General features: G+C 43.9%; 1 protein-coding gene across 3 annotated transcripts in view; it reads right to left on the bottom strand.

Annotated features, from left to right (window-relative positions):
• Positions 1 to 20,800, bottom strand: part of RYR3 (ryanodine receptor 3) — a gene marked incomplete at its 5' end in the record, with an annotated part of 535,717 nt that overhangs the window by 195,870 nt on the left and 319,047 nt on the right. For all 3 annotated transcript variants that reach the window (XM_079768748.1, XM_079768746.1, XM_079768747.1), the window contains 8 exons: positions 5,563 to 5,737; positions 6,306 to 6,511; positions 7,294 to 7,441; positions 8,823 to 8,982; positions 10,630 to 10,713; positions 11,870 to 11,973; positions 14,259 to 14,363; positions 17,998 to 18,214. In XM_079768748.1, coding sequence (XP_079624874.1) covers positions 5,563 to 5,737; positions 6,306 to 6,511; positions 7,294 to 7,441; positions 8,823 to 8,982; positions 10,630 to 10,713; positions 11,870 to 11,973; positions 14,259 to 14,363; positions 17,998 to 18,214 — 1,199 coding nt within the window. The remainder of the gene's footprint in view (positions 1 to 5,562; positions 5,738 to 6,305; positions 6,512 to 7,293; positions 7,442 to 8,822; positions 8,983 to 10,629; positions 10,714 to 11,869; positions 11,974 to 14,258; positions 14,364 to 17,997; positions 18,215 to 20,800) is intronic.

Here is a 20,800-nt window from a genome sequence, read left to right on the forward strand (position 1 = left end):
AATGACAATAAATCACAATAGATAATATTTATCAAGTACTTTCTAAGCACTGGGTTTAGGGCTCTATAGGTTTATCTCATTATTAGCCCCATTTTACAGATGCAGAAACTAAGGCTTAGCAGGTCAAATGACTCGCTGGAGGTCTGTCACCTAGGAAGCTGCAGAGCCAGCACATGGACAAGTCAGCCTGAAGCACTGTCCAGAGCAAGCAGTGGGGAGTGAAGTTTTCTAATTTTTATCCACAATGACTTGATTTGTGATTAGGTCTTCCTTCCCTTTTCAAGCGATTTTCCTACGTGTCATGTCTTTGCCCAGTGTGCCTATAGAGCAGGCAGCCTGAGATCCATGACCACAAGACCTAGGACTGAAGACAGCAGACAGCTTAGAAGAAAAGGGCCATCACAGCTGGCCACGTGGCTCCCTGGAGTTGACCTGGATAAAGAAGTTCCATTTGGTAAGGCCCTGGGGCAGTACTATGAGCACTGACTCTTCTAAGCACTTAAACCACAGCTGCAAATGAGACGGGAGAAGCAAGATGGACAACTAAAGGGGGACAGAAATACCCCTCCCTTTTCGAAGAGGTGTGAGGAGAAAATTTGCAGATGGCATTACTTGAACCAAGATGTGTATAGACTTCTTATTCCAGGAAGGGGACGGCAGGAATACCTGTGCTTGAGTCCTAGGGATGATCCCAGCTTCTGATACACTTTGTATCACAGGCTTCATACTGACTTTGTGACTAGGGAGAGGGGTAGCCAGGAAGTCATCTTTTTATAACTCAGGAGCCTGGAAGGAAACCAGTTCTCTAGAAAACCCAAACCCCGAATCACTTTTAACCCATTTCAATTTGATGAAAGACATGAGAGCAAATCACTACCACTAATGGAAAAACAGATCTTGGAGAGAAGTGGTTAGATGACTGTCCAGACCGTTCCTGGGGCGTTTCTGGTGTCTCAGCCCAACAGCACATGTGTTACCCAATAGTTTTCATTTCCCACCAAGCTTCACGAAGACGGATTTGAGGGACAGCACTGTTTGCCACAAGCTTTGCAGAAAACACAGGAAACAAAAGGCATGTTTGCCCTGCCACAGCCACTCTCTGAAGCATGGCACCCATCAACAGAAAGAATGGCAGGGGACCCTTGGTACCAACATGTTTGTGTGCAGTGGCAGTGACACTTCTGGCAAGGACATTTCATCAGCTGCCTATGGAAGAGCCGCCAGCAGAATTGGGGGAGCTATTAAATCCCGACAGGCTGATGGCAGGAACAGCGCAGGAGGCTGCCCCTCAGACCCCAAAGCTGCAGCAGGAGGAGGATGTCCCCCAGGGGAGTGGTGGCCAAGAGGCCAGACAGGAGACTGGCACGAAAGCCTCTTCCAGACGTTACATTCTGAGGTCTGGCAGGATGATCAGGATTTTATCTTCCTTCCCTTTAAATGGAATAAAAGAGAAGGCTAATAGCAAAGGTTTCACCATGGGAGCTGCTGAGCTTCCAGATGCCTTCAGGTGACAACATTAAGAGCTGTGTTGGTCCAGGCCAGGGATGGGGTCAGGAACAATGATTAGAAAAACTCTAATGAGGCAGATAAGAGTATATCATCTATGATGCAGAAGAGGATGGAGATAAGGACTTATAAATAACCCAGAGAGGAAAATAGCCATGAATTTTAATGTCTGCCCCCATTCCTTCTCTCAAAGGAATAAAAACTTCCCACAGCACAACTCCTGCTGGGATAATGGCCCAAATCAAGGCCAGGAAGCTGGTGACCAGAACACAAACACATAAGGGATTTTGCTTTATGGGGGCTAGAATGCACAAAGCATTGTGTTTTTCCTGCAACAGATGCTTTTCCTAGCAGCTCAAGATGAGAACTGCTGCCTCTTTCCACTTTATACAGCAAACAGAGAGATGTTGTATGATTATTCTAGGCCACTGTGCTATTGTTATCAAAGAATAGCATGCAGACTCCTTTTCAACTGCCCTTCCTGAGCCATCATAGAGCTAACTGAAAGATCCTTCCAATTATCTTGTCTCTGTTATTAAAGTGCAATATGATACTACAGTATAATGCGTTAACATAATATAATTCTATTCTAAAACCACTTCCTAGTAATAGACTTTGTTGTTATTCTGAAGGTCAAATCATGTCCCTGCACACACAAAGCCTATGAGACATCTTTTTCATTACAATAGACGATCTCTAAAAGCATAGCTATCCTAATATATCCTCCTATTTTATAGTATTCCTCTGCTCAAACCCTATAGCAGCCCCGCCCCCCATGTCTTAGAGAGGGAAGTCCAAGGGTGCTTGGCCCAGATTAGATGATAAAATTATCTTGAATGAAAAGATGGAGTCTTGGTATTTGAGGCTGAAATCCGCACCTTGTCTGTCTTTCCAGCTTCGTCTTCCATAAATTCCACATGCAAATCTTCCAAACTGTCCCGCCCGTTCCTGTAGTTTTCTGAGTCCACAGCCATTCTCCAGTTATATCCCCTGAGTGGAGTACCCTTCCCCTGAGAGGTAGACACCTCAGATTCTTTAATGCTCAGTGCCAATCCCATTCCTATAGAATTTTCATTTTGTGTTAGTCATTCATAACCTATGGCTTTGCATTATTATTTTTTCATCTTGTTTATTTATTTTGTTTTTAATTACTCAAGAAAAGCGCCTCCCCCGCCCCATTGATTTTCAGAAAGAGTGGAGGGGAGGGGTAGAGACACACAGAGAGAAACGTCAATGTAAAAGAGACACATTGATTAGTTGCCTCCCGCATGTGCCCCACGGGGGCCAAGGAAGGAGCCTGCAACAGAGGGATGTATCCTTGACTGGAATCTAACCCAAGACCCTTCAGTCTGTGGGCCGACGCTCTAACCACTGAGCATAACTGGCTAGGGCAGTGGTCGGCAAACTCATTAGTCAACAGAGCCAAATATCAACATTACAATGATTGAAATTTCTTTTGAGAGCCAAATTTTTTAAACTTAAACTTCTTCTAACGCCACTTCTTCAAAATAGACTCGCCCAGGTCGTGGTATTTTGTGGAAGAGCCACACTCAAGGGGCCAAAGAGCCGCATGTGGCTCGCGAGCCGCAGTTTGCCGACCACGGGGCTAGGGCAAAGCTTCTTTTTTGAAAAGAAAATTAGCTTTCTGATTCTGCGCTTGTGTCTTCAACACATTCACAATGATTTTCTGCTCCTCACTAAGGAAAGCACACTTGATCCTGTCGCTGACACCTTTAGCACAAAGGGTGCACCACTGGCCCTGCGGACAATGTTTTTCTTCTTAGACAATCTCATTAGAACTTTAGGTCCCACAGCACCAACTCTGAGAAGTCGACCTGGGCACATGCCATATACAGACTTCGGTTCTTTCCTAATCTTCTTGGTATGAAGGTAAACCATTCTATTACCAGGGGTCAGGACAGCCTTACTTTGTTCGAAGCTGTATTGTGAGGCAGCCTCTGATGGATGCCATATCAAATGCAGGACCATTCTGGACATCTGTAGACACACACCGTCCCCAGAAGAGAGCATCTTATTTATTTTTACAACTGGAAAATGAATTCTTTCGGACAGGCACCACTTGCAGTTCTGAGTGCTGTAGACCACTGCTTCTCAGTTTTAATGTGTGTACAAACCAGAGCCTCCTGGCTGAGTGCAGTTTCTGGTTCGGCAGGTCTGGTGGGGCCTGAGAGTCTGCATTTCTAACAAGCAGACCACATTTGGAGTAGCAAGGCTTTGGACTTACAAAGTTCTCTTAACCCTGCACAACAGACAGGATTCTTAGCTTGTCCTTATGTTGAGTCAAAGTCTCCCAGTTAGTCAATCTCCCCTGTTCACGCACAGGAGAGCCAGGAAAAAGTCTCCTTTCTTTGGGCTCCTCCTACCCCAGGGAGCTCCTTTCCTCAGGGAGGAGCCTGAACCTCCTAGTGTTTCATTTTCTTCCACTGCCTGGCAGGGGTGTGGGGGGAGTTGCTGGGTAAATATCTGCTTCCTTAGAGCAGTGTCAGAAGAGGTCTCGTCTACATTGCCCTCACCCACCTACACATTTCCTTTCCTTTGCCTCTGAACCAGCCCACAGGCCTTGTTCTCTACTGGCAATGTTTTCCCACACATTTCCAAAAAATAGGATTCTTTCATTAGAATTCTGATTTTAAACCTTTCAGAAGGCATTAAAATATGACCCCATCTGGCTTTAGCCATCCTGTCTTTCTAGGAAAATACATTGACTTACAACCTTTTCATTTCCCCAAATATGTCGCTCTCAGAAGAACCTTTAAAGCTCTTTAAGGGTAAAATTGGATATGAATGTTGTCGATTACAGGTATCTGTAAAAAGTGACTTATAAAGCTAAATGCATTCTGTAAATAAGAAATATTTATATTATGTATACAGTTTCATATATTTCTGCCACTCCTGCCTATGCAGTCTTATATTTTTTAGCTTTTTCAGTAGGGACTGTTTCTTTTTGTAATGTCTTAGACATTTAGAACTACCCAGGAGCCCTAATCATTTTAGAGGGGGAAATGAGATGCACAGATGTTAAATCAAGTCGACCCAAGATGCCACAGGTGGGGAACGGCAGAGGCAGGAGGAGAGCTCAGGTCTCCTGATCCACAGCAGCCTCTTTTCCTCTCAGCCACTCTGCCCCTTCCTTGTCTGTAAGGAAGCAGCAGAGAGTGGCACAACACCGGTGTGGGCACAGCAACGGTGTGCACTCAGCGGGCAGTAAGTCGCTGCCGTAGGATTTTATATCTGGAGAGGATGTTGTAACTTGGGGGTCTGTCCTCTTATTCTCTGGTCTGGATGAAGAGAGTGAAGCCCAGAGAAGTTAAGCCAAGACACAGCTTGTTAGGAGGGAGTCAGCTGCCTCTAGGTCCAGTGCTCCTTCTCCTATGTGCCAACGACTTTTGTATACAATGAAGCCCTGTAGACAGGAAATCAGAGCGTCAATTGCTCCTTTGTGTGTCTAAAGTACTGCTCTGATTGTGGTCTATTGATGGACACTAATAAATGCCACTGTGCTCGGGCTTCCCAGCATGTTTGATTTTCAAAATAAATTGTATTTCATTCAAGGGAACAGCTAAGTTGAACATTAGTGTTTCAATGGTTCACATCAAAGCATCAAGTTGAATTACACAAACATGCAGACTGACAATTTAAATCAGAATAAAAGGATAATTCTTTAATTCACTGACTTTTCTACTCTGCCGGGGACATTAGTCCACATGCAATTAGCATTTCCTCTGTAACACTAGGCACCCTGGGGAAATTTAAACTGCCAAGGTGCAGATCAGGGAATTAGAGGAAAGCTTCTTACTCAATCTACCTGGAAGTTTACTAGTAGTACTTGTAGTTTTGCTGTACATACCAACTATCTTCATTATTTATCTTGATTTATTCAATAATGATAGTATAAAGGCTAGTTTTCACCAGCGGGGTTTCAAATATGCAAAAGACAGTGCAACCTAAATAAGAAGGTAGACGAGCTCACCCAGCTCTCCCTGGATTTTCCTACAACTCATGGAGTTGGAATGAAGGGAAAGGTGGTCCATTTACCATTCTCAATCTCGTAATCTGCGAAGGCAAGTTCTGAGCCTTTGTTGGTGATCAGCAGCTCCCCATTCAGTGTGAAGATCATTGAAGCATCATCCAGGTTAATCATACATCCAACCACATCTCCTGGCTGCCAGGTACGTCCAAAATACCCACTCCCTTGATGCCAACGCTGGCCCTAGGAGACAAGACCCCAGAGCTCAGAGTAATGCTAGAGAAATGACCAAAGGAGCAATTTCTCCTAACTGGTAGTGGTACCTGGTTTCTACAAAGCACTCACTTCTCTACCAGGGCCAAATCACAGGGAGGAGTGATCTATCTTACAGATGAATGAAACTGAGATACAAAAGGCTCATCAGAAAAGGTGGCCCAAGCTTCCCAATACCTAGTCAGCTATGACAATAAGCAGGCCTCCCTCTAAGGCAAAGTGGTAAGACTTTCCCAGATACTGGCTGCATAGTGTTCTGTGAACCTCCTCTGAAGTAGAGGCACTGGGGTGAGGGACCAGGGCAGATGTGCAGGTGATTACAGAAAGAACTTGGGTGTATAGTCCTCCCCTTCACTAGAGCAAAGAGCAAAATGATAATCACTAGGTAATAATCTAATAGTGGTTTAAATTAATCAGTGGTGGTGGCCACTGATTTTGAAGCCAGAGACCCAGACACTCAGTAATTCCAACTTCCAGTGAAGTGTTTGGAGAAAGAAAAAACTTAGACTGAGGATGTGTGGACACTGTCCAGACTCACCCTGCTGCCTTCAAACACAAAGGCTTGATCATCAGCCCCCAGCTCAACATCAGGCCGACAGCCTGGTCTGGCCCAGCCCACACGCATGTCTCCTCCGGTCACCACCTCAAACTCAAAATACCACTTTCCAGATCTCACTGCATAAGACCTTTCTACCCGGAAGAATCGGATCTTGTCTATGCTGACTTTCTCCACAGCTGGGTCAGCTATCATGAGAAGGAAGGGGAGTTGGGGGTACAGAAGGGAGAGAGAGAAAACACAAAACTTTATTAATTAGGTAGCATTCCCTGAAAGAATTTGAAAACAACAAAGACTGATGATAGATCTCCCACTATTTAATATAATATTCTGTTCATAATATAATAATCATCATTTGCATAATATCATTTTACAGAGGAAAAACTGAGACTCAGAGAGGTTAATAAATCACTTGTTCAATGTCACAGAGCCAATAAATCAAGAAGAGCAAGGATTTGAACCCAGGTCTGTCTTACCCCAAACCCATCCCTGTAACCACTTGAAATACTGCTCCAGTGACCTGGCACATCCTGGGGTATGGGATGACAATGACATGGTCATAAATTATAAGCTGGTGATTTAAATCAGTGAGAGAATTTCATTTAGGGATGAGATTACCTGGTCCAAAAGTAAGCTGATAGTCACATGTTTGGAAAATAAAAGAAATGAAGGTTTTGTGACCAAATAACCTGAAAAGCTCAGCTATACTGGAGAATAATTTACTCCCTGTGGGACTGGGTCATAGATGTGCTCATCACAGACATATCTGTCAATGGGACAATGTTTTATTATCAAACATGGCTTCCCCATCCATCACCCTGCTTCTTAAAATACCCCATTTAGTTTAGTGCTCTTCAGCACCAGTATCATTTTTAATGGTACAAGTTAGACCTACTCAAAGGTAGCATTTCCCCAGAAGAGGACATGCTAAGTTAAATTGGGGCCAGAATGAGCAATCTCCACTCATTACCTAGTTCCTGGTCTGATGGCTCGATGTTATAGCCATAGCCAACGAATGTCCGGACAGCTTCGCGAAGGCTGTCCCTGTTTGACTTCTTGGTACGCTCATCCAGTAATGCATATGGCACCAGGCGGGGATTTCTTTTGTTCTTCAAATCCTAGGCAAGGCCAGAGAAAAAAGGTTTGGAGAAAATACATTCTGTCTTTACAAATAGCTTGGCCCACTCACACATTCCCAGCAACAGTCCCTTCTTCCTTGTGAGTCTACTAGCTCTTCTCCCAGTGCTGGGATATTTAGCAATGAACATATTTACTACTTCTCTTCAGACTTAAATGAGGATAAATGGAAAAAAATTTATTTATGTTCAAAGCTAGCATTAAAGAAACACCTTTTAAATAATGCCAGGCTAGGAGTAAAATGAAGTGTCATGAAAGAGTTGGAAACCTCCATTCTCAAGGCAAGGCAGATGGGGATTTATGTAACTACCCCCCATGGAACAATCATGCTATGATTTAAACTGTTAGAGCCTCCTCACAACAGCCTCTTAACAGAGAAACATCTGTGTTCATAGAGGAACGTCAGAAAAGGTGGCAGAACCATAGTGGGTCCATTTCATTGCAGAGGCACACATCAGAGTCTGCCTCAGCTCCTTAGGGAGGACTAAGAAGATAATTGCAGTGATAAGTCATTATAAATAAATATGCTTCCTGACATGCTCTTTGAGCCCTCTAATTCCCTCCCTACCATGGTTCCTTTCGTAGTGGCCTTCTTGCTTCTATACATGTGTAGGTTCAGAGACTCAGATATGAATGAAAATGAGTACACACAGCTACCCCTAAACTTCCCTGACTCTAATCCTGGTATTTACCAAGAGGAAGGAAGCATTTCAAGAAGAGAGTGTGCCAGATGGTTTGGAGCTGAAATCTGGCTCTAAACTCTTCCTAATTCCTTGCTGCACCCTGGCTCTTAGGCTGCCTCCTGCTCAAGCTAAGAATCCTGGCTGCCCAGGAATCTTGGCCTGATGAACTGAAGTAAGGGGGGCACATGATTCTGGGAAGGCTGGTTTGCCCCTCTCCTGTGTTAGTGTCCCCTCCTTTTCATTCTCAGTGGTAGATACGTGAGACCATTCCAGAAATACTGCTGAGCTGTGATGTTGATTTGTGAGAGCCTTGGAGAGTGGCATGAAAGCTCAATTCTCCACAAGGCATTCAGCAAGACAGGGAGGGGATGAAGGCAGATGCAGCCAGTGGGCACACACACACACAAGGGCAACACAATCACAAATAAACCAGACTAATAAAAGAAAGTAAGGCTGTCCTTCTACAAAATTGGAATTGTGCTGGGAGTTAATATCACTGTGATGATTATGAAGACTGTCCAGGCCCAAGATTCTATAAATAATGAATGAGCTGAGGCAGGGAGGACAGAATGCAAGGGAAATGGCCATTTTCCAATCTAACACCCACCAAAATAATGGCATGTTGATGGAGGATCACATCTCCTAACTTTCCCAGCAGGCCTGACCCAGCACTTCTCACCTGTTGAATGCCATAGGTCCATCCTTGTTTTATTCTGTCTTTTGCCCAGACATTATGTGCATTTTCTGCAAGCTTATCCACTAAGATTTCCTGAGAAGGTAATAGCTTCACATCAGACAAATCCAAAGGGGCTGGTTTATAGCCATTAGACATGATGTAGCTACAAGTAAACAGAAAAAAATTATATTTTGAACAGATCTGTATGACTCCCCCATTCCAGATTTTAGATCAATAGCACACGGTAAGAAAATTCTGAAAACAGGGCTCCAGTCACAGCCTCTATCCTGTGGCTGAATGGATAGCTCAATTCTATTTCAAGTCAATAGATGAAGCCCCTCATCCACCATCATTTTAGTCAGTGTGTGTCACAGACTCAAAGGAGACTGCTGAGGAAAGTGGATGGTCAGTGCAAATCCATCCTTATTTGTAATGAAACACATATTGCCCTACAAATATTGGGCACATTTAGCATGCTGTAACACCACCAGAAGCTCTTCCATCCTACTTTAAAACACAAAAGGTTCTAACCATATCAGCAAGGACAGGACCTTGAGCCAATGGTTTCTTATAAATCAGCAGAGAATGATTGTTCAGTCTTGGAAAGTTAAACCTTTACTTTGGGAATTAAAAAAAAATCATGGCACTAGAGAATCTTTGATCTTGAAGTGACCTTAGTGGTTAGGTGTCTGGTCCAGGAGTCACAGCTTCAAATGTCTTTACTTTAAAGGTGACGTGAAGATGAGAAAAAGAAGTATGAGTCCAGGTAGATGCATGTGTGAATGCAGAGGACAGGGTGCACTGTAGAGTGACTCTCAGAGGAGCATATGATCATGGCCACCTGGGAATGTGAGTCCAGAGGTGCCCATGGCTTCAGAATCAATGAATGCCCAGACCAGGGCCAGAACCTATAGGTGATGACTTGTAGACCAAGGCTCACACTACACAGGAACTTCTAAGCAGGGTGAGATTCAGGGTCTATTGTAGGCATAAGATACTGCCTCTCCTCCACCTTTTCAGGATGCCTGATCATGAGCTAGCCAATATGCATTGATTGCTGGACACTGACTACTGTAGCCTGGGCCAGCAGACTGCCCCTCCCGCTGCTGCCTCTTAGATGTGCTGCTCTCAGGCTCTGAGAGAGGAGCTTGGGAGTTTAACAGGGAATAAGGGGAAGAGAAGCATTTGATTAATTCTGGCAATGCCCTGGCTCCATAACTAATTATGACACCTGTGTGAATGTGGGAGCATCCAAGTCTGGCATATGAGGGAGGGCATGCGAGCGAGCCAGTGCATGTGCCCCTGAGCCATGTGTCTGAATGTGTGAGCCCATGTGACTCTGAATGTACAGGGGAGAGGAAGAGTAGGGCACATCCAGAGTTAGGGGCCAAATTAAATCTTGGCAGAGACGCCCATTTTCACAAAGAATTTAGAAGGCTGGCCCAATGTGAGAGCAGTGGATCCTTGCTGTGACTACCAACCATTTTCAGGGTCCTGTGCCAACTGCTATTTATAGACCAAAGGCAACACATCCAGCAGAGAGTGCTGCATGTCTTGGCTCAAAACTAACAATAGTAGTGTAGATCTGGGCAGAAGGAACAGAAAAAGGGAAAGGCTGGAAACACTTGTACTTTCGCAGGCTCCTGTCTGGGGGTTTCTGTGCAGCCTGAGGAACTGGAGGAGCCACCCTGACCTGGTACTACCAGGACCCGGGGCTGTCATCTGTCTTCGTGCATGGGCCTCCCATCCTCCCAGTTTGAAAACCAGACTGAAGCATTGAAGTCTTGGACCATTAAAAGCAATCACCTACTTTTTGGACAGTTTGACCTTCTTGAGATCCTCTTCAGCAGCTGGGTTAACATGAGCGATGTGACACCCCAAGGCCAGGAGGGTTCTGTGATGAACCAGAGGGAAAGATTAGGCTTAGCTGCAAATATAGGACAGCCAGAACCCTGTCCCACGTCCCAGTTGATAAAAGCAGACAGCTGTCATTCATTTAGACCAGTGGCTTACCAAAGCTTTTCTGTAAAGGGCGATAGTAAATGTTTAGGCTTTGTGGGTCATGTGTCTGTTACTCAACTCTGCCAGTCTAGAGCCTGAAAGCAGCCATGGACAATAGGCAAACCAATGAACTTGGCTTTGTTACAATAAAACTTTATTTATAAAAATTGGTGGCCAGTCAGATTGGCCCATGGGCCATAGTTTGCCAACTCCAGATTTAGATAATAGTAAGCACCCACTTAGAGACATTTTTGAGTTTACAAATTTGAATTAGAATTGTATCCTGTTTCTCTGATTCCTGGGAACAGATAGGATCATAATGGCAATTCCGGAGTCAGCGAGTATTGACTGAGCACTCCCTGTGCAGGGCCTTGAGCTGCACTAGTCACTGTGAGGTACCAGAGCCGCACCCTCAGGAAGCCTCCGGGTGGCTGAAGACATCACATATATGAGCCCCTGGCAAGGCACGATGACCCAGCATTGTTATGCCAACAAACCACAGTGTTAAAATGTTTTCCCCTGACAACTAGAGAACAGAAATACCATACACAGAGAACAGGTAACAAGCACCAAAAGAAATTCAAGTTGGGAGATACCAACTTGGGCTAAAAAATATAAAGTCTGAATTAGGCTTTTAATCATGGGTGGAATCACAGATAAGCTAAAAGTGGTTTTTAAATTGAATTTTATTGAATCAAACCATGTTTTCTCATTGGTTTTTAGAAACACCTTATCTTGTTTTCCTGATTTAACCTAACTACAAAAAGCAGTTGGTCCTTTGATTCTGTTTTTTTTTTTTTTACTTCCCCCTACATTTTCCCTCTCTCTGGCAAATAGCAAATGGCCTCTAAAGAAATATATATGCTAAATAACAATGGTGGATGTGTCATTCACTCTGCTAAATCCTTTTGTGGCATGAATAATCACCCTCTAATTTATCAGAATGGGTCATGTTTTCCAGGCAAAAGACATGTCTTTGAAATTTAGTTATACGGCCTTAAGTCATCCACTCACTGTTTAGTCCAAATTCAATTCCACTGAACACTCACTTTAAGGTTTCAGTTGACATTTGCAGGTTATAATTCTTCTCAGTTTCGGGAAGCTTTGAAAACTCCACAAGGCAGGGATGTTGCCTTTTATTGTCATCCCGTATCTAGGTGACAACATAAAGAATATAATTTAAGTTTGACGGCTGGCACTGCCTTGGAAAACAGAAAAGGACACAGTGTGAAACATGGCCCAGGTAATCTCTATCAGGCAAGGCAAAGACAGCTATTTGCTGATAGGCAAATAGATGATCTTCTCTCTAGTAAATGATTCAGTCCCCGAGCTGCCAGTGGCTTGTGCTCTGTGCATTTGTTTCTAGCCAGGTATCTGCATTCAGAACATACTTTTCCAGAGAAGAAATTTTACACATGGTAGCCATGCTCCTGCCTGGCCAAATTCATGGATCTGCAATGCTACTGAATGGCAGCATTCTTTAGATCATGAAGGACTACAGAAGCTGGACCAGTGCTGTCCAATAGTAATACAAGGTCAGCCACAAAGGTGCACCACACTTGTGATTTCAGATTTTCTAGTAGCCATATTAGAAAAGGAGAAAGAAACAGGTGAAATTAATATGAATGATGTATTTAACCCAATATATCCATCATATTGCTATTTTAAAAGTAATTAATATGAGATAATTTATCAGATATTTTATATTATTTTTCATAGTACGTCTTCAAAATCTGGCATTTGTTATACTTACAGTGCATCTCAGTTCAGACCAGTCACATTTCAAGTGTCCAGTAGCAACGTATGGCCTATGGCTACTGATTTAGTTAATGAATTACTTCATTCATTCAACAAATATTTGTTGAGTGTCTACTATGTGGTAGGTAATGAGCTAGAAGCTAGGAGTTCAATGATGAGCTGGGATAGCCCTAGCCCCATGAGTAGATACAGTCTAATGGGGCAGGATGCAATAAAATAATCCTATATAATAAAAGGCTAATATCCAAATATACCAAACGGTGGAACAACCGAACAACTGAACAACCGGTTGCTATGACATGCACTGACCGGGGGTATGCGGAGAATGGTGGGCATCGGCCGTGGTGGAATGGTGCAGGTGAATGGGGGCGTCAGACCAAGGTAGGGCACCGGTCACTGTGATCTGGGCAAGCCTCTGGTGGTTACTAAAAATTCTTTGCTCCCGCCCAGCGCTTGCACCTGTTGCTGGCACTGGCCCCACTTGTACCCGCTGCTGGCGCTGGAGCTGCCGCTTGCACCCGCTGCTGGCGCCTGGCACTGGCCCCGATCGCTTGGTGCCATCAGCAGGTGCGAGCAGCAACTGTCAGCCCTGATCACCCCTCAGGGCTTCTCTACCTCCCCCTGCTCCTGAGGGGAAATTGGGGCAGCAGCCGCCGCTTGCATTCACCGATGGTGCTGGTACCAATCGCTTGACGCTGTCAGTGGGTGCTAGCAGGGCCGGCACCATCAGTGTCAACATGTGGGAGTGGCGGTGGCAGGAGCAGGGCTGCTGGCAGACAAGGTACTGGGGGCCATGGTGGGAGGGGCCAGGTGGGGTTGTGGAGAATGGGCCCAGACCCGTCCCTGTGACCACTGCAGCCTCGCGGCCCACAGTTCTTTTCAAGGTACATAAATTCGTGCACGGGGCCCCTAGTAATAGAAATAAAGGTACAGTTGCAATTGTGCATAGTTCTCTACAGGAGAGGTTTATAGTGTTATAAGAGCATACAGCAGAGAGGTGGTTAGATTCAAGGAGAATATTTCATGGTAGCTATACCAACATACGTGCTAGAGTGCAGGACCCCTCACAGTAACTAAGCTGAACCATGCATAATTTGAGACTCTCAGGGTCACAGGAAGCTTCAGAACTCACCTATACTAGTACTTCTGCCTCAGACATGACCTTACAAATCACAGAACAAAATCAATTTTCAGCCTCAGTGAAAAAAGCTTTCTCGTGAAAGAGGCTCCTTAACCTCATCTGAGTGTCCATTAATCCAAGTGATACGTCCGAAAACCATATTAAACAAATTCTGATTCAAGACAATGAATCAGCTTCTTTTTCTCACCCATGCAGAGAGGACAACTTTCCTAAAGGAAAGGGATGACAGGGCTCTCAAAGGGGTGCTGAGAATGGACCTCACTCGCTATTCCCTGATAAAGGAAACCATCATTTGGTAGTAAAAAGGGAAGTAGGTTCCTGGTTTTGTCTGTGCAGAGCTGGCCTTCCCAGCATTCCTGACCATACTAAACCAATGACCAAACAAGCCTGCTGCTGAACACAGCGGCAGCTAGACAGGTGGTAGTCAGGAGCGAGTTTTAGTGCATGAGGCTCCCTTCCTCATTCAAGTCTTTGGAGAACCCTTCCAGGTAACAAGGCAATCCAACCATCCACCTCGGCCTGGCCGCTGGAAGCCGTACCTTGCCAAAAGTCCAGCCAAGCTCTATTTTGTTCATTCCCCAAAGCTCGTGGATATTTTCAGCCAGTCTGTCTCGGATCTTCTCTAGGTGAGGCGGCAAAACCACCTAAAAGGAAAAGGAACAAGTGTGAAGTCAGAACTACAAGAGCCAACTGTACTAAATCTACCATATATCTCTACGGATCAGGTGTTCTAGTTGACTTCCTACATGTAACCCAGGATTCTTTCCTCTCTTGGCTTCCTCTCTGCCCATCTCCTCTCAGTCTTCTTTGCGTGTTCTTCACCTGTGAATGCTTCCCTGGGCCATATACCCCCTCTCTCCATGCTTTCTCCCTGGGAGATCTCACCTCCCCGTAATGGGTACTCCCAAGTAAGTACATCTCCAGTCACGGTCTCTCCTGAAGTTCAGACCCATTGTTCCAACTGCCTACAGGATTTTCCCACCAAAGTGAACTCAATATGTTATTCAAAGATAAATTCATTATTTTTCCTTTTAAACCCTTTTCTCTACCTGTTTTTTCCCCCCCTCCTCTTTTTGTTAAAGGGCTTCACCATTGCTTTAAGCCTGGAAGTCATCTTAGTGTCTTCCCTCTTGGCATTATCTGTTCCCCCACCCACCTCTCCTGCCTAATCAGTCATAAAATATGTCATGTTTATTCACTAAGCATATTTCTGAAGAGTTCTTTCCTCTACATCACTCCACCTCATTATTTTCTCTCTGGACCACTGTAAGAGCCTCATGATGGGTCCTTCCCATCAATCTATACTCCATAATCTGGCCAGAGTGATGAGTCTATAAAAACAAAACCACATTAAAACACATTCTTCCTGCATGTCTCCAAGTGTTCCTTGGCACTCCTAAGACATAGACTAGATGTCTTAACTAAGTGTGTTTCTTTAGTTCTCTCATCACGGTCCTCCCAAACACATCCTTTCCAAACTTCTTGAAATTCTTCCAGAAGGTCACACTATTCCACAGTTTGGTGCCCTTGCATATGCAACCTTTACCTTATACTCACCATGATACACAAATGACAAAGACTCTTTCCTTGACCAAACTCTAGACAGGTACTTCTGAGCCCTTTTTTGACTAGGCTCCGTCCTTGGCCTTGCCCTCAAGATCCTAGTTTTAGAATCATGCTAAATCAGTTTAATGAGAATCTACTACTCTTGTTATCTGATCACCTTCCATATCTGATGATTTCTTCATCCCCCACCATTTCCCAGGTGGCAGATCACTCCCACCTTCCTTCAGCTAGAATCCTAGTATATCAGGTTGGCAAGAATCCATCCAACCCCTGATATTTCCTCTTAGTAAATGACCATCATTGACCACCCCAGGCCCTACCCCTCAACCTGCTCCTTGGCTGTAAATCCCCATTTGTTCTCGCTGTATTCAGAATTGACCCAGCTCTGTGCTGGAGTTCCTTTCCCCTTATTGCAATAGACTCAAAGTAAAATTTGTTTTTACCACTTTAACTGCTGTCCAGCTCTGGTTTTAACACATCCTCAATATTTATCCTTCTGAATTTAGCTCAAATGTCACCACCTTTGGGAAGTCTTCCATAATTACCTTCAGGGAGAGTTTCTCTGTGTTTTCCTGGAACTTTGCTTGTCTCTCCACTGAGGTTACAAACTGTGGGCCCCGCCCAAGTAGTTTCTCTTAGGCCCCCATTTTAGTTTTAGTTTACTACTACAATAATAAAACAAATTACAACTGTATTTGGATTTTACTGGTTAACTAAGATAATCTTTTTAAACCAAGTGCTCCTTTAACTGATTATAGTCTGGAAGTAGATTTGCACATCGGAGGAACCACAGGCTTCAGTGAAAGAAGAAAATGTGGAAAGAGGCCTCCACATATAACCCAGATCACAATGTCAGTGACCTCAGCTGGTGACTACCTAGGACGGAGTAACACTGGCTTTATAACTGCCTCCTAGAGGTCTGGGGGCTGGGTTGCTCAGAGCTGGGCTCCTTTCTCTTCAGGGGCTGTGGGTGGTTCAAGCACTGGGCACTGTTCCTGTGTAACCACAGGGCTCTAGTTAGGGATTCTTAATCGGCATATTGGTTAATGTGCCCCAGGGAGAATGGAGTTGACTATGTGTGAGTGCCTTGTATTTAACTTCTCCTTTGACAATAATTTCACAGGATGGTAGATTCTAATAAATGACAAGGTCTCCTTACAGGTAATAAATTGTACCTTTCCAACGAGAGCTTCCCTATTATTTTATTTCCCAGCCACATTTCCCTAGACACAGGGTCCATACCAATTCACCTTTGGGTCCTGACAGTACCTTTCTGGCTTGTGGATCTACCTCTGTTCTTTGATTTCTAAATGTTCAATTCTGCATGTTTAGAAACTCTTCTCACTCTTTGGTCAAGCCCTCTTCTCCTCCCTCATCAAAACTTCCCCTCACTTTTAAAATATCTTTGAGAGGCCCCATTTGTTCCAATAAGCCTTTTCTGAGTGACACACACTGATCTGGTAATTTTGTAAGAAGGGCAGCACAGAGAAGCAGGAGTCATGCTCCTGTTCATGTTCTTCCCCGACTTGGGCACTAGTAGCCTTGTGTACACAGAAAAGCTAATTAGGTTCTTTGGTCCTCAAACTTCTTGTCTAGAATAGCCAGGAACCAGAACCAGATGATGGAGTCCTAAGATCACCCTGACTCACAGACTCCATAGTTTCCCATCTACTAGTACATTCTCAACTCTAACCACTGTACTAGGTGCTGTACTAGGCTCTGTGAAGCAGGTGAAGAAATGCTACAGGTCCTGTTCTATGGGACCTCACAATTATGAGCTACAGGACGTGAGAAGAAAACTCATGAGCATGTGCACACACTGAATGTAACAGTGTCATACGAATTATATGAAAAAATGTGTGCTGAGACCTTCTACACACCAAAAGAGCTTTATGCCTCCAGACCATTAACCCAAGCACCTCAAAAACAAATTCCCTTTTCATGTATTTTCTCTAACATCTAGAATAATGATTTGAGTAGCACTGGTTTATAGGAAATACTGAAAGCTGTTTATGCCCTTTATCATAACATGTGAACCCATCTTTCTCAAAATATAGACCTTAGGAGGGGAAAAAATGTCCATTTATCAGCACTTTTAAAGCCCTTCTCTCTATCCCATTTCTTTCAGTTTTATTTCCAACTATTTTCCTATATACTTCTCTTCTTCCCAGCATCCAGCCACATGGGAATACTAGTACTCATTACCACCTGTCCCTAGTTGAGTTTTTACTACTAGTCCTTTACTTATCCCATTCCTATGACTTCACCCCTGGACACCCATCCCCATTTAAGCTTATTGAAGGCCCCGATTGAATTCTATCCTCTTTACACAGACTCTGAAACCATTCTTGCTGAAAGGGTGTCTAGCATTTCCTTGTGCATATTCTTAATTTTGCAGTTAAAACATTTAGACTTTAAAAAGTAATACATTCACTTTTTAGCTCTTCAACTTGGCTGTGAATTCCCAGATAATACCAAAACAGTTCTGCCTATGCATCACAGAGCCTAGTACAGTGCCTTGTGAGTAGTAAGTGCCTAACCTTGTCCATTAGTTGAGAAATCCTTAAAGAGCTCAATCTACGCCTATGGTGGAAACATGAAGAATAACAATGGTTCACATTCTATGACAATTCTATAGACATCAGAGAAAGAATGATGTAGCCCTATTACTTCATCCTCATGGGTTGTTTCCTGTTGGCAGATTGAACCTACCTGACTGGTGTCTATGGGGCATGGGGTGAAAGAAGCCTGGGAGAGGAACTGGGTGGTTCCCAACAGATCTCTAATGCCTTCAGTGTCACGTTTATATTCTTTGACAGGCTCCAGTCTCATCTTTTCTTTGGGAAGCAAGGCTTCATAGCAAGGGGCATAGCCAGAGGGAGGCAGAAACTTAAATTCCCCATGACGTCCACCCATCAGGAAACGTACTCTGTGTCATTTGGAGAGACCAAGAAGAGAGAGGTTAAAAAATATCCCAGTCCAAATACGCACAAATTCAAGATCAGTTTCCCCTACACCCAAGTTATTTTGTGGGAAGTGACTGGATTCAGACTCAGCACAGCAAACATCCTAAAGTGTGAAACAAAAGCAGTGGACAGAGGACTGAGTGTGGTCCTTAGTTGACCATGTCAGCCACGTTCTTAAAAGTTAGTTTGACTGTTAATATCACTAGAGTAAAAAAATATATACTCTAGTAGATAAATCATTACTACACACATTATCACTAGAGTATTAAAAAGAATAACAGGGATGATGATATTATTCTCTAAAAATAAGATTGGAATCAGTGCATGAGAACTTTAAGTCTTTTAATCTGAGGGAGATTAGTCACACATCAATGAAAGGAAGGACGATATAAGTACCTGAGAAAAATAGGAAATTCTTATTTTTATATGAAGGCAAAGGATTTAGTAGCACCAGAGTATTAAACACAAATGGTATACATGCCAGGCGACATTAATAGAAATGATACACTGCAGGGGCTGCAGTTCTCCAAAGCAGCCATATGAGGGCGACTCTGAGGAAACATCCTCAGGTAGACCGGCCAGAGAGGCCAAATGGGAACAAAACGTTTGCTTATTAGAGTCCTAGTGCTTTTCTTAGGGGCACAACCACCCTGCTGGTCTCCAAGCCAGATTCCCTGGCTCCCTTCACCGGTGCCTGGAGGGACCTCCAAAGGAAGGAGAAAGGACAGTTGGGGGCTCATAGTAATGGCAGGCACTAATTACCATGTGCTGAAGTCTTTTTCAATGTTTTAATTCAGCATTCTGGCTGAATTTCAGCCCCAGATCTATAGGTTAGGACAGCATTAGGGATGGACCCCTAGGAGGAGAGGGTGAAAGTGAACCACTTCAAAATGATATTCACATGCTCCTAAGTTAGCAACTAGAAATACAGCTTTTCCAAGTCAACTGCAATCATGTTAAATTGATGGGGAAATGTGACTGAAGTTTTAAGTAATGAAAACATGGTAAGGTGTGCAGCCCTGCAGGGTCAACAATAATTTCACACAGGAGAAATCAATCCATACACATAGCATCTGCACACAATGCTCACCCCCTCCACTTAACCACCATTTACTGAGCTCCTGGGATTTTTGCAGTGTTCTCCACACTAAGGATTTAGCACTGAACAAAGCACAGAGTAGGCATCCAACTAGACAAACAGGTCTAATTTCTTATTGGGAGACATCCAGTGAGGGAATAAAAAGGGAGACAAAATAAGTTGGGGAAGAGGGTTGCTCCTAGATTGGAGTCAAGGAAGGCATCTCTGAGGAGGAGACATATAAGTTAACCCTTAGGATGAAGGGGAAGCTAATGAGTTCAAAATCTGGAGGAATAGCATTCCAGGCAGAAAAAAAAAAACATGTGCAAAGGCCCCAAGGTAGACAGAGCTTGGGTAGAGGTGGTATGGTGAGAACATGGAGCGCCCGAGGGGCAGAAGATGAGGTGGGAGGTGGCAGGGCTAGATCAGGCAGGGTCTGTGAGCCATGAGAAGGAGTTGAGATTTTCTTCCAGGTGAAACTTCTGAGGGATTTTAAGAAAAGATAAAAATTTTCAAGTTGCTCTATGTAGACAGGCCTGGGGAACAATTTGGAGGCAATTGCAGGCACCTGACACCAATCTAGTCACAGTGAGAGATGAGGGTGGGTTTGGACCGGGGTGATGATGGCCAACATGGAAACAAGCAGTGCGATCCCACTTTAGGGGGAGGGAATTAGGAATGTTAGGGGTTGCTGATGGAGTGGGCATATTGTGTGAAGCGAGGTGAGGTACACAGAGGAAGGACTGCGACCCAGCAAAACTCTCCACTAGGCCTCACTTCCTTCACCTGAAATATCCTGGCAGGGCAGCCTTGCAAGAGGAGTCACAGTGTGGGCTGAGTCATTGTGACTGTGGAAATAGCCTGATTGTGAAAATGGAAAATAAAAATCTCTCCAAGTGAGAAACCTTAAGGTTTTTTTCCTTTCCAACACAAATACATTCTTTATCCCAACATACTTTAAGATTAATTATAGAAATATGAATCCTCCCACTTTCCCATTTTAAAGTACTAAACCACAATAATATAGAGTCAGCACCACAATTATTCCTTGCACATGTTCCTACATTAAATGTTATGCAACAGGGCATGATCTACATATATTAAGAATATGAACAATGACATTAAAACAAAATTGAGTCATTAGCCTGCAGTGTTACTAATTTCGTGAACCTTCAGGAAATAATGACTAAGCCTTGCAACCATTTGTTGAGAACTTCCCAATCCATCCGTAACAGAACAGACTGTGTTACTGACATGTGGAAACCATGGGGTAAAACGGGATCTTTTTGAACAAGAAATGAGTGTGGGATTTTTTGCCTTTCTCTCCTCATTGAGCATCCTTCCTGCAAGAAGCTGAGCTGGGAGCTTGTACGGCGGGTGTGTTCTTTGTCACTCGGAACTTAATTATTCTTGAGCTCTCTTGCCAGTTCTGTTTCGTTTTAAAATTTCTCTTACGTTTTAAAATCGGCTG

This window comes from Cnephaeus nilssonii, assembly GCF_951640355.1.
Source record: "Cnephaeus nilssonii genome assembly, chromosome: 4".
NCBI lineage: Eukaryota > Metazoa > Chordata > Mammalia > Chiroptera > Vespertilionidae > Cnephaeus > Cnephaeus nilssonii.